Source organism: Haemorhous mexicanus, chromosome W (genome assembly GCF_027477595.1).
Source record: "Haemorhous mexicanus isolate bHaeMex1 chromosome W, bHaeMex1.pri, whole genome shotgun sequence".
Taxonomy (NCBI): domain Eukaryota; kingdom Metazoa; phylum Chordata; class Aves; order Passeriformes; family Fringillidae; genus Haemorhous; species Haemorhous mexicanus.
In genome coordinates, this window is record NC_082380.1 from 4,083,523 (window position 1) to 4,100,547 (window position 17,025).

At 45.1% G+C, this 17,025-nt stretch overlaps 1 protein-coding gene across 1 annotated transcript; it reads right to left on the reverse strand.

Moving 5' to 3' along the window:
* Window positions 1-3,481: 3,481 nt before the first annotated feature.
* On the reverse strand, window positions 3,482-16,509 carry LOC132341411 (uncharacterized). Its single transcript, XM_059872958.1, has 6 exons — window positions 16,395-16,509; window positions 15,086-15,310; window positions 13,386-13,504; window positions 9,258-11,057; window positions 3,629-3,828; window positions 3,482-3,491 (listed from the first exon to the last, which is right to left on the reverse strand). Exons 1-6 carry the CDS (start codon window positions 16,507-16,509, stop codon window positions 3,482-3,484), a joined length of 2,469 nt encoding a protein of 822 aa, XP_059728941.1.
* Window positions 16,510-17,025: the final 516 nt, after the last annotated feature.

Sequence of the window (17,025 nt, forward strand, 5' to 3'; positions counted from 1 at the left end):
CTTTACGTAATTCTTCCCCAAAACTACCCTGTTTCCAATGTGCTATTAAGCACCCCAAAGGAGAAGTTTGTGGAATAGAGGCATTGCTGCCCAAAATTCCTTTGAGTTTCTCCATCCAAAAATACCAAAGCCGAACCAGCAACGCTTTCGCGATTGTCTTACGGACGGCGCCTAGGCAATACCACCAGGAATTCCTTAGCCCAACCAAGCGTAGCTTTCGCTGCGTCTTACTGGCAGGCACCCAAACCAAAATAAAAGCACCTTACCTCTCTCCCGGGGACGTTGTGAGCGGCAGAGGCGGTCGCGGCCGATGGGCTCCCCGAGAATCCCTCGGTGCCGGCTGGAGCGTGATCGAGTCATGAACTCGCTCGGCAGCACTCACAGGGTCCCACCTGGGTCGCCAAAAATGTTAGCGTTCAGGAACACATAATCACGAGAAATGATTATATGCAGGTGCTTTTATTGAAGAGCTCTGGGTGTCAGGGGTAAAGACCCAAATCTGACTCCGACATAGGTTCGGGATGGATATGCTTTTATATTCTATCGTTATATAACTTTCATGTTAATTATTAAACTTACATTGTTCTATAGTATACATAGGTTTCAGCCAAGCATGGCCACCTTAGACTAGGAACATACAGTTTCTCATTGTTCTTCTTATGATTATACAATAATTATTTTAATCACTAAACAATCATTTCAGCTAGCAATTATACTACTTACACAGGTAAAACACAAGGCTTAACATTTCAGAGTTTATCTTAGCATTTTCCAGGGCGCCACTATCATATGGACTAGCTACTACTGGATGAATATCTGGTACTATTTTATTAATGGCCCTTAAATCTTGCACTAATTTATATTCCCCATTTTGCTTTTTAATTGATAATATTGGTATGTTACATTATGATTCATACTCTTTCCATAACCCATATTCTAAAAATTTTTCTATAAGCTTTTCCAGCCCCTTCCTTGCCTTCCAGTTAACAGGATATTGTTTTTGCCTTACTGGTTTAGCTTCAGGTTTAAAAGTAACCCTCACCAGTTTGGCCACTTTTGATTGTCTGGGCATTTCAGTTGTCCATACCAATAGGGTCACAGTGTTCTCTACCTCCTATGGGATTTCTTCCAATTCATTTGGCTCCTGTGACATAAAAATCCTTGCCTCAATGCCTTTTCGTCTGGTATTTGAATTTGTATCTCCCCATCCCAAAAAATTATTTGAGCACCCAATTTTCCCAATAAATCTCTCCCAAGCAAGGGGACTGGGCATTTGGACATATATAGAAACTAGTGAGTAATCCAATTCTTTCTTAATTTAAATTTCATGGGTTGTAAAAAGGACATAGTTTTGCTTTTCCCTGTAGCATCAATTACATTTACCACATCCCTACTAAGTTTCCCTTTACATGTATTCAATATGGAACAAATTGCTCCTGTTTCCACCAAAAATTCCACTTCTTCTTTCCCTAGCCTCAATGTAACCAGGGGTTCAGCTGGGGTAGAATCCCCTGGTCCCCTTCAAACTTCATCTTCTAATGTAACAGCCTGTAAGACTGGATCCAGCTTTTCACCCTGTGGGTATTCTCACTTCCAGTGCCCCTTTCCTTGCAGATTGCTCACTGGCCTTCCCCTAACCATTGTCAGGGAAACAGTGGGAGCCTCCCTCCTCTCCTTCCCCTTGTTCCCCCTCCCCGACCTCCCCTATTGGCCAGTCCCTTAGTACCCTCCACAGGTCCCTTAACCACTCCCAGAGTTGCAAGCAGTTTGTCGTATCTCTTGTTTTCCCTTCAAGCTTGCCATAGTTCTTTTTCCCTATCCCTGTTGAGATATGCTTTTCACACTTCATCTAACAACTTTGCTAAGTCATACGACTCCACTCCTTCCAATTTCTGGAGTTTCCTTCTAATATCCAGGCAGACTCCCCCATAAAAATAGTTGCTAACTGTATGGCCTTCTCTGGATTCTCAGGATCCAGATTAGTACATTACTAGTATATTTTCTGGAAGTCACCTTTAATCATTCCATGAAAGCTGTGGGGGATTCAGTACTGTCCTGCTTTGCCTTATACAGTTTTGACCAGTTCATGGCTTTCGGTATAGCATGCTTTACACCCAACAATATTAATCTCTGCTATCTTGTTGTCTTGGTTTGAGACAAATTAAGAGGATATGTCCTGAAATTAACGTCTCCTCTAAAGAAGGCAGGTTTCGGCACTCCCTCCCCCCTCCCGCCGCCCTACCCCCCCATACAAGATGAATTTCTTGAAGGAAAGTGAAAAAACCATTTATTTAACAAGCAGAGTGCACGCAGGTACAGGGGGGGGAAAAAAAGAGTAACTGTTAATATTTGACCCTTCTCACCTCAGAGAAAGCTGGAGGATTCAGAGTTCTGTGCCTCAGCTCCTCCAGATGTCCAGAGCCGGGATGTGGTGTCCTGGGGCCTCCCCACTGGCTCCTGGTGATGGCCTGTTCTCAGACCAGAGCTAAGCTGAGCAGTTCCAGAAGGAAAAGCCACAGAAAATCACCAGAGGAAATGCCGTTGCAGTCCCAGGAAAAGCTTCTTGCCACAGCTAACAGAAAATAAGCTAACTAAAAGCAAAAGATGTACTCCCTCTCCCTGTGCTGCAGAGCACAGCTGAGAGAACACTGAGGAGGATATGTGATTGAACACAGACCGCTGAAAGAATTCCCCCAGCTTCCCCCCTGTCGTGGTTTAACATAGCTTGGTTTTTAGTTAAGGAGAAAATCCATCAGTTATGGAAATTATTTTCTGTGAGGACTGCTAACAACTTCCTCTGGACCCAACAAAACCAATCATCTGGCTAGTTTTGAATATTGACACCCTGTTAAACCACTTAAGAAAGCTGAACAAGCCTTTGTAAAAACCACAATACCCCCTTTCCCCTGGGCCTAGCTTAAAGTTACAGGACTCACGTCTGGGCATAAAGCAGACAATAGGGAATATAGTATTGTAAAGTCATCCCAAGACATTCCACCCCTTATTCCATATTGTCAGCTTAATGCCCAAACTAATATATTCCAACTCTACACACACACATTTATACACATATATATATATATCTACATACAGGTAGTGGCAGTGACATTCAGCAAACAGTGGTATTTACACGTGGTTCTCACCCAACATCAAATCTCCCAGTGATACACAACGTGTCTCTCCATCCTTCTGCATTACCCACTGTCTGACCTAGTCCCTGACCAAAGACAAACGCATGGATGGGTTTGTCTTTACTCAAGGCACAATTAATCCAAATTGGTTTTCCTAACAGACCTCTAACATGTACTACTGGGACCTTGTCTCTGTCTACTGAATGCAGGGGCTCAGATTGGGCAGGGCCTGCTCAGTTAGTGGAGCTTCGGGTGTTAACTAATCGGGTGGCCTTTGCTCACAGTTTTTGAAAGATCCCCCACCCAGTGCCTTCAAGGTGGTTTTTAACAATCCATTGCACCACTCCACTTTACCAGCAGCTGGAACACAATAAGGAATATGGTACACCCACTCAATTTCATGTTCCCTAGCCCAAGTGTTTATAAGGCTGTTCTTGAAATGGGTGCCATTGTCAGACTCAATTCTCTTGGAAGCATCATGCTTCCGAAGGACTTACTTTTCAAGGCCCAGGATGGTGTTCCAGGCAGTAGTGTAAGGCACAGGGGAGGTCTCCAACCATCCTGTGCTGGCTTCTACCATTGTGAGCACATAGCGCTTGCCTTGGCGAGTTCGAGGCAGTGTGATGTAATCAATCTGCCAGGCTTCCCCATACTTAGACCACCACCCACCATACAATAGGGGCTTCACCTGCTTGGTCTGTTTGATCGCAGCATACGTCTCACAGTCACGAATAACCTGGAAGATACTCTCCATGGTTAGATCCACCCCTTGGTCTTGTGCCCACTTATAGGTAGCATCTCTGCCCTGATGGCCTGAGGCATCATGGGCCAATCGAGCTAGGAACAACTCCCCCTTGTGTTGCCAATCCAAGTCTATCTGGGATATCTCTATCTTTTCAGCCTGGTCTACTGCTGCTCTTGTATTAAGGACAGATGAATGAGGCAACATAGACTCCTAGCTTCTCAGAAGGCAAAATGCAAGTTAATTAGGCACCACACATTCTTTTATAGACAGTTACAATAAAGCTGGATCTGATTGGCCCTTAATCAACACCCCTCACACCACTGGCTAATTAGGAACAACACCGTTCTTGTAACCATCTTACAAGTAAACAGCACATTCAAAACACCAGCTGCAAAGATTAAGGATTGTTTTAATTCTTTCTCTGAACTATCCCAAAACTTTCCCAGAGGAAGGCCTGGGAAAGTTCATCTGACTCTTTCTCTGACCAGACTTTCAGCATCCACAATCTACCTTCTTGTTGTTTCTGTGCTCCTTATTAGCCTGACTCTTGGGGACATGGGCATCCACATAGCGGACTTTCACAGATAGCTTCTCTACCCAGGCAGCAATGTCCTTCCACTCTTCAGCAGCCCAGATTGGTTTTCACTCACACTGCCAATTAGCCTTTTCCCACTTTTCCAGCCAACCCCACAAAGCATTGGCTACCATCCATGAATCCATGTAGAGGTAGAGCTTTGGCCACTTATCTCTTTCAGCAATGTCCAGGGCCAACTGAATGGCTTTGAGTTCAGCTGTTGCCCGATCCGAGTAGAAAGACACAAAACAACAAAGTTGTTTTATGCGGTGCTTTATTGAGGGCCCTGGGGACCTGAGGACTACCGTCCAAAGTCAGAGCCCCAATTTGCCACAGAATTTACAGGGTTTATATATCTTTCTTAACATGATTGCTTCATTTACTCTATGTGCATTGCTAAACATCTTTAACCAACGTCATGATACACCCAACATCTCCCTGCACGCTTTTAGAGATAGCATACAGAGATTTATTAGGTACACCATGACATCCGTTACTCAGCCAAAAGGTGCATTCCATAGATAAGGGTTAGTACATTCTCTAGATAATACATCCTCCGATCTACCATGCACTAAAGCACTAAAGTTCACTTAAAGTTTACCGGGCCTACTGCGGCCTTAGCATAACTACTGCTACTCATGCTAATTTTATATTGTTGCACTAATCTAGGCATCTATTAACTAGAATATAATTTTCAATCATTTCTGCAACAAGTCCCCCCTTTTGAGCATTCTTCAGATCTTCTGCAAGGATGCTCAACCTTCAGCTTCGGTTCTTCTAGGAAGGGCAGGAAGGGCCACCTCTTCGTATTTAGGCGGGGGAATTCCCAATCCGTAGTTTCTTCCTATTGCTTTTACCAATCTTCGGGTTCGTCTTGTTTCCTTGGTTATTATTCCTAAAACACATCTATATGCTATCCAAGCAACGATAAGTACAATCACAAACAACAGTACATATTGCAATATTGACGATATCCAACCAGAAACCTGAAGCCCCATTGAGTCTAACAAGGCTCCTATCCAATTGTGCTGGGCCTCCTTTTCGATTTCCTTTGTTCCAGATTCCACTGTTTCTAGTTGGGAGATATCTTTCTCCACCTCTAAAGTTACATTTGGGATATGGATGCAACAGTGATAAATTCTTTTGTTTAAATACCCACAGACTCCATGCTCTTTCAATAACAACATGTCTAGAGCCATTCTATTTTGGAGGGTCATACGGGAAGTAGCCTGCAACTGTAAGTTCAGATCTGTGAACCCTTTTCTAGTTGCTACTGCCAGTCTCTCTGTTTGTCTCAGTAACTTAAACAACATTTCTCTATTTCTATATGTAGCTATTGGTGCAAACAAAGATTCTAATGCCCATCCGAACTTCACCCCACTGTCTGGTTCATGCCATTGGTCTTCATCTCCTAATAAATTCAAATCATCATCAATTTCTCTCTTTTTCCTAGTCCCTGATGCCCTTAACTTAGACTGTTTCCACAAGGGGCATAGCGTGGGTACTCCCAAAGTTATTTGTGTCACTGGTCCGTCCAAAGGGAGATGAGTGGTCCACTGTCCATGTTCCATTACCCACACCAAATTTCCTGGACTTCTGAGTGTAGTTGTTCTACAGGAGACCCTTCCATAAAACCCATTCATAAGGGGTTTGCCTGGTACCGTATGATTGTATCTCCTACATTCACATCCCCATTTCAAAAGGACCCTTACTGGGACTAGGCTAATTTGATCCCCTGGAGTATCACATGTATAGACTTCTGTACAATTCCAGTTTTCCTTTGTTATTACCCTCTCTCTAGTAGAGGTATATATCTCCGACACTTCTGCATGTGATTGGTTTTTACTTCCTGTCCACTGTACACACCAATCAACAGGCCCAATATAACTATAGTGTTCCAGCAAACTTGGACCCCAAATAGCCTCCCAGTGGTCCCATAAGGGCTGTTCTTGTGTCATATTATGACACCGTATTTCCCGAGATAATTGCTTCCTCTTAATTCGTTGGTCTTGCTTATCAAAACACCAACCATAATTTCCTAATCCTCCGTACAATCCAGGTTTTGGTTCGTATCTACCTCCTTTTTCCCGACAAGCCCAAATTGACAAATATCTCCATACTGGGGAATAACCTTCTTTAATCTCCACTACCTCCTTTTCTACGACCTCCATTTGACACATGACTGTCATGTTTTCTTGTATTGTTGGGGGCATTGGGACCGGAATCACTCCCCATGGAATAGGCTCCCCAGCTGCCTGTGGGAGTGGCAGGCATGCTGTGATTCGTGAGACATTTTGTACTGTCCCAAAATCTCTGATCAGTCCTACTATCAGATTTTCTTGTTCCTGCTCATTTTGAATGGTGATATTGGTTTCTCTTACTCCTCTCGGTTTCCCTCGAGTTAGTGAGACCATCGTCCTTGAATGTCCCCACCAAGAATCTTTGCTAATCCAGCACCAATAATATCCCTCGTCTTCAGGCTGTACGTCCTTGATTATAAGGACGATAGTTTGGTCTGATCGTTTTTCCCTGCGATATTTCCCTTCTTTGTCCCATATATTGTTTCCCTTAAACCACCATCCATATTCAATAAACTGTACATCCCTTTCTATCTTACAGACTAGAATGACTGCCATGTTTCGTACTGCTCGAAATATTCCATGTGTTGCCTTGACCCTTTCCCCCAAATGTGCCTTAGCTATTGACGATCGGATACCATAGTCTGCATCTAATCCACACATAACTAAACACAGATATCGCCCTTCATCCATGCCTTGTTTAGGGTCTGAGATGTTTAACCACCCAATTCCTTTGTCCCCTAATTTCCACCAACTCACTCCCTGGTCAATTTGTTCCCACATTTGTTGTTGTTCTCTCCACCACTTAACCTTCACATCTTGTTTACATGCTTCTGTCAGCGTGAATGGGCAATTGAGCTTTAACGGGGGACCGTCCCACATGTCTTGAATAGCGGATGTTGGCTTAACTGACACCGATTCCTGAGAAACAGTTCCTTCCCGTAATCTCCAAGATACCACCCTCAATTTGATTTTCTTATAGTCAAAGCTATACTTAATTTGCACTATACACATATAGATTTCCATATCTTCCTTGGTTACTTGCTTCAATTGTAATGTGGTGTTCCCTTTCTGTGCATCCCTATCCCAAACGGTAGTAAAACTTGCCTTGGGGTACCCAGCTCCTTGTTTCCAGAATACTCATAAATCTCGGGCTTCAGCTTTCTGGTCATTGGTAACAGCACAGGTCAGATTCACATCCATCCCTTCCATGATTCCGACAACAGGTTCTGAAACAGTAACAACCACAACACCTTGAGTAGGTATCAATTTCATCATTACCAGTAACAGAATGATTAAGAATGCGGCTTTGCGCGAAATATCATTCGCGTCGGGGAGACCATCTGAGCCTCCCATTGTGTTGGAGTTTTCTTGACTCGAGTGTAGTGGATCCAGGTGTCGATTCCCGCCACCTTTACTGCTGTGTATGTCGTCAGGATCACCTGGTAAGGACCGTCCCATGTTTCTTTCAGTGGATCCGTAAACCAGTTTTTCACATACACTCGGTCACCAGGCTGGATGTCATGGACGGGATTCTCCAGTGGTAGAGGTCGGTTCCACTGCAGGGCTCCCCGTAGGCTGTTGAGAGTTCTGTTTAGTGACATTACATAATTAAATATCACTTGATCCCCTTGTACATGCAAATCTCCCTTCAGTACAGTAGCATGATAAGGTTTCCCATATAGAATCTCATAAGGACTTACTCCCAACCTCTCTCTGGGCTTTATCCTAATTCGCAATAAAGCTAACGGTAATGCTTGCGGCCATTGCATTTTAGCTTCCTGACAAATTTTCTTAATTTGCCCTTTCAATGTTTGATTCATTCTTTCAACCTGACCACTTGATTGAGGTCGCCAAGGTGTGTGCAACTCCCATGATATGTCCAGCATCCTAGCTACTGTTTGAACGATTCCAGCTATAAAATGTGGACCTCTATCCGATGATAACCCTAGAGGTACTCCGAACCTGGGAATAATTTCTTTGAGCAATGTCCTGACCACTTCCTTAGCCTGATTTGTCCTACAGGGGTAGGCTTCTGGCCATCCTGAAAAAGTACAGACATACACTAATAAGTACTTGAAATTCTGTGCTTTTGGTAACTCGGAAAAATCTACCTGCCAATAATCTCCTGGTTCCGGTCCTACCTGTAGTTTCCCCAGTTGAATTTGTTTCCTGACAATCGGATTGTTTTTCAGACAGACTGGGCTCATTGCATTCACCCGTTTTGCAAGTGTTAACATCTGGTTCGAAACTATCTCTCTCCGTAAGAATTTTACGAGCATCTCTGCACCCCAATGGAATTTATTATGTTCTGTTTCAAGGATGACTTTCATTATTTTTGCTGGTACCACTACCTGTCCCGTTGTTGTCACATACCATCCAGTCGTGTTCTTTTGTGCATTCAATAACGTTGCCAGCTTCTCATCGTCTGTTGTGTATTTAGGTGCCTGGTTTAGGAAGGGATTCACTGGGCTTACCTTAACAGGTATTAATGCCATCTGAGTCCATACCTCTCGTGCCACCTTTCGAGCTGTCACATCTGCCAAATCATTTCCATGATAAATTTTTCCTTCTTCCTTCCGATGTCCTCTTACGTGCATCACCGCAACCTTTGTCGGCCTGTGTACTGCTTCCAGCACGGCTAAGATTTCTTCTTTGTATTTGATAGAAGTTCCCTGTGAACTGAGTAGTCCCCTCTCCTTCCACAATGCCCCATGTACATGGATTACCCCGAAGGCATATTTAGAATCGGTCCAAATGTTAACTTTCGTTCCAGTACTCAGAATAAGGGCTCGTGTAAGCCCAATTATCTCTGCCTTCTGGGCTGAGGTGCCAGGAGGTAAAGCTTTTGCCTCTACCACCGTATGAACAGTCACCACGGCATACCCTGCATACCTGGTACCATTTTCCACATAGCTTGATCCATCCGTAAACAGTTCCCAATCTGGATCTTCCATTGGTGTGTCCTTAAGATCCATCCGACTTGCGTATACCTGCTCGATAACCTCCACACAATCATGCGCCAATTCCCCTTCCTCCTGTTCACTGCGGAGAAATTCTGCTGGATTTATATGATTAGTTATTTTCAATTCTACATCATCCTGCTCTCTCAATATTGCTTGGTACTGCAGCATTCGGCTAGATGATAACCAGTGACCCCCCTTTTGTTCCAAAACAGCCAGTACCATATGGGGCACAAATACCTCCATTTTCTTGCCCATTGTCAATTTTCTGGCTTCTTGAATGAGGATCACCGTGGCCGCAACCACCCGCAAGCACGACGGCCAACCAGCACTAACTGTGTCCAGCTGCTTCGAGAAGTATCCCACCGGGCGTTTCCATGACCCGATCCGTTGAGTTAACACTCCCAGAGCCAATTTTTGTCTCTCATTCACGTACAACTGAAAGTCCTTGCTTAGATCCGGGAGCCCTAAAGCCGGGGCCTCCTTCAGGGCTCGCTTTAAATTCTGAAAGGCATTCTTCCTTAACCTGTCCCAGTTCAGCTGTGGTTCCTTCAGGGCCTCATACAATGGTTTTGCTAGTAACCCGAAATTCGGAATCCACAATCGACACCATCCTACCATCCCCAAGAAAGATCTTAATTCTTGATGACTCCTCGGGAGCGGGATGGCGCAAATGGCCTCCACTCGGTTGATTCCCAACCGTCTCTGACCCTGAATGATTTCACAACCCAGGTAAATCACACTTTCCTTTACTAGCTGTGCTTTTTCCTTTGATACTCGATATCCAGCCTGGCCCAGCATGTTCAACAATGCTATTGTAAGTTTCAAACACAATTCTTTCTCTTCAGTGGCTAGAAAAATATCATTGACATACTGCAAAATCACGTATGAGGACGGTGAGTCTCTTACCTCAGTCATCTGCCATCCTTCCAATTCTTTTGCCAACTGATTCCCAAATATCGAGGGACTGTTTTTAAATCCTTGGGGAATTCTCGTCCAGGTGAGTTGCTTCTTACGACCGGTGTCTGGGCTTTCCCATTCGAAGGCAAAATATTTCCTACTTTGCAATGCCAAGGGAATGCAGAAGAATGCATCCTTCAAATCAATTACAGTAAACCATTTAAATTTTTCAGACACAGATGTTAACAGAGTATATGGATTTGCAACCACTGGGTGAATGTCCTTAACAATGTTATTAATTGCCCGTAAATCCTGTACCAATCTATACTTACCGTTAGGCTTCTTTACGGGGAAAATAGGGGTATTGTATTCTGATTCACATTCTTCCAGTATTCCTTGTGTTAGAAATTGGGCTATGAGAGGAGCGACCCCTTCTTTGGCTTCAAGTTTAATAGGATACTGTTTTATATTTACAGGTTGTGCCCCTTCTTTTAATTCCACTATTACTGGTTGAGCAGCTTTGGACTTCCCCGGAACTCCTGTCTCCCATACCCATGGTACCACAGCCTGTTCCACCTCCTCAGGGATAGGGGTGGGTTCTACTTCTTTAATCACAAATAATTTGGCTATTTCTTCCTCAGGGACTTCTACTTTAACTCTTCCATCCTCAAACAGAATTTTCATATTCAAAAGAGATAGCAAATCCCTTCCGAATAGTGACTTGGGGCAATTGGGCATATATAAAAATTGATGATCTAACTCTTTTCCTCCAAATCTTAAATTTAATGGCTGTAGGAACAGCCTTTCTTCCAACTGGCCCATTGCTCCTACTACTTGCATCGTAGTGTCACTGATTGGTCCCAATCGTTTATTTAAAACCGAATAAGTGGCTCCAGTATCTACAGTAAATTCCTGCTCTTTCCCTTCGATTTCTAACCTAACCTTCAAATCCTGTTCTAGTCAGCTCTGATTCTGATAGTTTCCCAAGACCATAGCTTGAGCGACATCTCCTGGAGTCATCGGGTAGCTTGCTGGCATACTGCTATTCATTCCCACCCCGTTCATCCCGTTCCTTACTGGACATTCGTTCTTCCAATGGCCTATCTGGCGACAAAAGGCACACTGGTTGGGTCCCAGAATTTGTCCCCGTCCCCCAGTGTTTTGGAATCCTCCCCTACCGCAACCCATTCCTCGGCCCCGCATAGATCCACCTCTACCCCTCCCTCTATTTCCAGTTTGCTGGATTACTGCTAGAATCCCTGCTTGCTGCCTCTTGGCGGTCTCTCTTTCTCTATTGTTATATACTTTCCAGGCCACCTCCAGCATTTTATCCAAGTTGCGGGTATCCTCTCCCTCTAATTTCTGTAATTTCTTTCGGATATCATCTTGAGATTGTCCCATAAAGATTAATGCAAGCTGTAGCTTCCCTGGCTCATCCTCTACTTCCAAATTAGTATATTTTCTGGCAGTTTCCTTCAGTCTCTCTAAGAATGCTGATGGGGACTCGTTTTTGTCCTGTCTCACTGAATACAGTTTAGACCAATTCAATGTCTTGGGCATACCGGTTCTGATCCCTTCCAGCAACAATTCCTGGTATTCTTTGATTGCGCCCATACCCCCGCTTGTATTCGGATCCCATCCTGGATCTTCGCTCGGGACTAAATCATTAACAGTTCCTTCTGCTAATGGTAACCTTATAGCCTCTCTAGCTCTCTCCTTTGCTGCTTTTAAAACCATCTCCTTTTCTGTGGAGTCCATTAATGTGTCTAACAACACCTGCAAATCATTCCAGTCCAGGTTCTGTGTTCTAATTATCATTTTTACCACCCGCGCCATCCTTTCTGGATCCTCCCGATAGCTTCCTGCAGACTGCTTCCAAATAACCAAATCTCCGGGGGAAAAGGGCACCTTTATCAGTACCCTATCCTCTTGGGGTCCCACTGCTTCCCTCAAGGGAGCTATTAACTTAGGTTCCCCAAGATTTCTCCGCCCTTGCCTTGTCCAATACGCAAGAGGAGTTCTTTGCACATTTCCAGAAGGGCCGGGAGAGGGAGTATGAGGCTGTATTTTTATAGTTCTGCGTTCCTTCTTACTTTCCCCCGGTTTTTCCTCCTCACTATCATCGCTACTACTATCTTTAGGTAGCGGCGGGTATAAAGAAAGGGAAACCGGAGCAGGGGCTGAGGGAACACTCGGAGCCACGAACGGGGATAAATCCTCCTCTAGTCGGGAGGTTAAAGCCAAACACTGAGTACATTTAGATTTTTCTTTGCACCCTCCGCATTCCGCATTCTTTAACTCCAAAACCATTATTCCACATTCCTTCTGCCATTCCTTTTTCTCCCTTAGGAGATAGAATAAATCCAAGTACGGCACCTCATCCCATTTCTCATTTTGCTTTAAAAACTGCATTAAAGGAGTGATCACCTAATAATCCACAGACCCATTCACCGGCCACTCCGGCCCTACCCTTTCATATTCCGGCCACCAATGATTACAATAATCAATCATCTTTTCCTTCTCCAAATCCTGATAAAATCCTTCACTCCTCCACCGCTTCAATAAACAACCTAGCGGAGTATTTCCCGGTATGTTATTGTTAGACTGGACCATAGTTTTAAACGCTTTAAATGGCATCTTACTTCAATAACCTTACAACAATCAGCCGCAACCACCAATACATACCAGCACTAAGCACAACCAGCAGAACTATAAATATCAATAGCTCGATTATTCCAACCATAAACAGCAAAAGCAAACAGCAAAAACAACAGCGTGATTATTATTAGATACCAAACCAACCAAAACCAATCTTGCCGCTTCTCGTCGCCGCGAGTGGCAAGTGCCGGACCTGCGCAGCTTTCGCCGCGTCTGATAGCCGGCGCCTAGGCTTCCCAACCAGACGTCTTAGCCCAATCCTGCGAGGATTACCACCTTGTCTTATGGACAGGCACCCCAATACCGATATCAGAAATAAAGCACCTTCGGGCTTACCTCCTCACAGTCGTCCGACAGGCGCAGGGGTCGGGCACGAACCGATGACTCCCCGAGAATCCCTCGGTGCCGGCGTGGAGTGGATCGGGACGTGAGCCGCCCCAGCCACCTTCGGAGTCCTGCCGCGGTCGCCAGAAAACTGTTGCCCGATCCGAGTAGAAAGACACAAAACAACAAAGTTGTTTTATGCGGTGCTTTATTGAGGGCCCTGGGGACCTGAGGACTACCGTCCAAAGTCAGAGCCCCAATTTGCCACAGAATTTACAGGGTTTATATATCTTTCTTAACATGATTGCTTCATTTACTCTATGTGCATTGCTAAACATCTTTAACCAACGTCATGATACACCCAACATCTCCCTGCATGCTTTTAGAGATAGCATACAGAGATTTATTAGGTACACCATGACATCCGTTACTCAGCCAAAAGGTGCATTCCATAGATAAGGGTTAGTACATTCTCTAGATAATACATCCTCCGATCTACCATGCACTAAAGCACTAAAGTTCACTTAAAGTTTACCGGGCCTACTGCGGCCTTAGCATAACTACTGCTACTCATGCTAATTTTATATTGTTGCACTAATCTAGGCATCTATTAACTAGAATATAATTTTCAATCATTTCTGCAACACAGCGAGTTGGCTCAATCCACCTTCTCCTTCAGTAGCTTCTGCAACCTGTTGTGTGGGGCTCCATACGGCTGCTTTCCACTTTTGTTTCATCCTTACAATGCAACAGAAACCATCAGTGAAAAGAGTGTAGTGTGTTTCTTCTTGTGGCAGTCAGTTTTACTGTGGGGCTTCCTCAGCATGTGTCACTTTTTCTTGCTTCTCTTCATCAAGGCCAAAGTTTTCACCTTTGGGCCAATTTTTAATTATTTCCAAGATCCCAGGGCGATTCGGGTTTCCAATACGGGCATGCTGCGTGATGAGGAAAATCTATTCTCCATGTGGCATTGGTAGCAGGTTGAGTAGAGGGAACCTTTGCTTTGAACATCTACCCCAGCACCGGTAGTCGGGGTGCCAGGAGGAGTTGTGCTTCTGTACCAATCACCTCGGAGGTGGCTTGGACTCCTTCATAGGCAGCCAAGATTTCCTTCTCTGTGGGAGTGTCGTTTGCTTCGGACCCTCTGAAACTTCGACTCCAGAATCCCAGTGGTCAACCCTGAGTCTTTCCAGGCACTTTCTGCCAAAGGCTCCAGGACAGATCATGGCTCCCGGCTGCAGAGTAAAGCACGTTCTTCACTTCTGGTCCTGTCCTGACTAGCCCAAGGGCTACTGCATGAGCGATCTGCTTAATCTGGGCAAAGGCTTGCTGCTGTTCAGGGTCCCACTGGAAATTGTCCTTCTTGTGGGTAACCAGGTAGAGAGGGCTCACAATCTGGCTGTACTCAGGAATATGCATTCTCCAAAAACCTATGGCGCCTAGGAAAACTTGTGTTTCCTTCTTGTTGGTTGGTGGAGACATTGCTGTTATCTTATTGATGACCTCGGTGTAAATCTGTCACTGTCCATCTTGCCACTTCCCTCCCAGGAACTGGATCTCTCAAGCAAGTCACTTGACTTTACTCTTCTTGATGGAAAAATCGGTTTTCAGGAGAATCTGGATGATCTTCTCTCCTTTCTCAAGTACTTCTGCTGCCGTGTTCCCCCACACAATGATGTCATCGATGTACTGCAGATGTTCTGGAGCCTCACCCTTCTCCAATGCAGCCTGGATCAGTCCATGGCAGATGGTAGAACTGTGCTTCCACCCCTGAGGTAATTGGTTCCAGGTGTACTGAGGCCTGTACTCTGCTGCCAGAGGAATGGAGGAAAACACATTAGCAATGTCAGTAGTGGTATACCACTTCATTGCCTTGGACTCCAGCTCGTACTGGAGCTCCAGGATGTCCAGCACAGAAGCACTCAGCGGTGGAGTCACTTCATTAAAGGCACAAAAGTCCACAGTCAATCTCCAATCTCCATTCTCCTTCAGATTTGCGTACCAGCCAAATGGGACTGTTGAAGGGTGAGTGGGCCTTGCTGACCACCCCTTGGCTCTCCAGCTCACGGATCATCTTGTGGATGGGAATCACAGCATCTCAATTTGTCCAGTACTGCTGGTGGTGCACTGTCAAGGTGGCAAATGGTACCTGTTGCTCTTCCCTCTTCCAAAGGCCTACTGCAGATGGGTTCTCTGATAGTCCAGGCAAGGTGTTCAATTGCTTAATGCCCTCTGTCTCCATAGCTGTTATTCCAAATGACCATCTGAATCCTTCTGAGTCTTTGAAATACCTACCTCAGAGGAAGTCTATGCCCAGAATGCACAGGGCCTCTGGACCAGTTACAATGGGATGTTTATTCGACTCTTTTCTAGTCAGGCTCACCTTTGCTTCCAACAGGGTCAAATCCTGTGATCCCCCTGGCACTCGAGCAATAGAAACAGGTTCTGCCCCCACATGTCTTGATGGGATTAGCATGCACTGGGCAACAGTGTCAACCAAGGCCTTGTATTTTTGTGGTTCTGATGTGCCAGGCCAACGAATCCACACAGTCCAAATGATGCGGCTTTCCCTAGCCTCTACCTGGCTAGAGGCAGGGCCCCTGTAGTCCTGGTTATCCTTCCCTCCCTGGGCATACGCTCTAGAGGTTCCTTCAAGGGGATCAGGCATGTAATCTCTTCCATTATATTTGGCAGCTCAGCTGTGGGCAATTGGAGCTACTTCTCTTCTGGTGGAACTTCTTCTCTGAGTCTTGTCCTCTTTCAATTCACGCACCCGTGCTGCCAGGGCAATGGTGGGTTTTCCATCCCACCTCCTCTTTTTTCCCCAGTCACACAGGAAGAACCACAGCTCATTTCGTGGGATGTACCCTCTCTCACTAGCTGGGGGACATCTGCTTCTGGTAACAGGGTCTCTAGTCTGTACCAACGAGATTTGGAGAAGGTCCTCTATAAACTCCTTCCTGAGTTTCGGGCAAGTCTCCTCCATCCTATCTTCCATTTTCTGTATGTGCTTTGACAGACTTGTTACCACAGCTGCAATTCTTGCATGTGTTGGGCTATGCACAGTATCTGCATATGCCCTGAGCTTCTTCACCATAGCAATCACGGTCTCATCTATCTCATTCCACTTCATCATTGCGAAACCAGAGGCATATTCTTGTGGCCCAAGTCTTACGCGTTTCAGCCACATCACTGGTGTACATTTTACCATGTCTGGACTCCTAATTGTTTGGTCATCTGAGAAAACGATCTCTATCACTGCCAGTTCTCTCAAGCATTGAATCCCTTGTTCTATGGTCTTCCACGGGGTTTGCTGCACCCGGAGATCTTCTGGGCACAGGTATCTTTCCTTTACACTTCTTAAAAGCTGTGTCCAGAGACTGAGAGCTTTGGGCCCCCTTGCCATCCCTTGGTCGATACCCACATCATGTGACAAGGATCCCAAACACCTCGCTTCAGTACCATCCAGAGATCTATTATTGCCTGCAGTGTCCCAGATGCAGACCAACCAACTTAATATAGATTCATCAGACCGTCGGGTGTAACCCTTTCTTAGGCTGTGAAGGTTTTCTGTGGACAGGGACTCGGTAACCATTTCTGGTTCTGATTCCTCTGCTGGCTGTGAGGATCCTGGCTCCCCATCATCATCCAC

Bases quoted from the DNA above. Each gene is read 5' to 3' on its own strand.
- LOC132341411 (XM_059872958.1), bottom strand. From the start codon at position 16,509: ATGATGAAGTGGAATGAGATAGATGAGACCGTGATTGCTATGGTGAAG. The intron at 15,311-16,394 runs GTCTGTCAAAGC...CCTTTAATGAAG, and splicing joins AATTGCAGCTGTGGTAACAA to TGACTCCACCGCTGAGTGCT. The intron at 13,505-15,085 runs GTGAGGCTCCAG...CGACCGCGGCAG, and splicing joins CCAGGCTGCATTGGAGAAGG to GACTCCGAAGGTGGCTGGGG.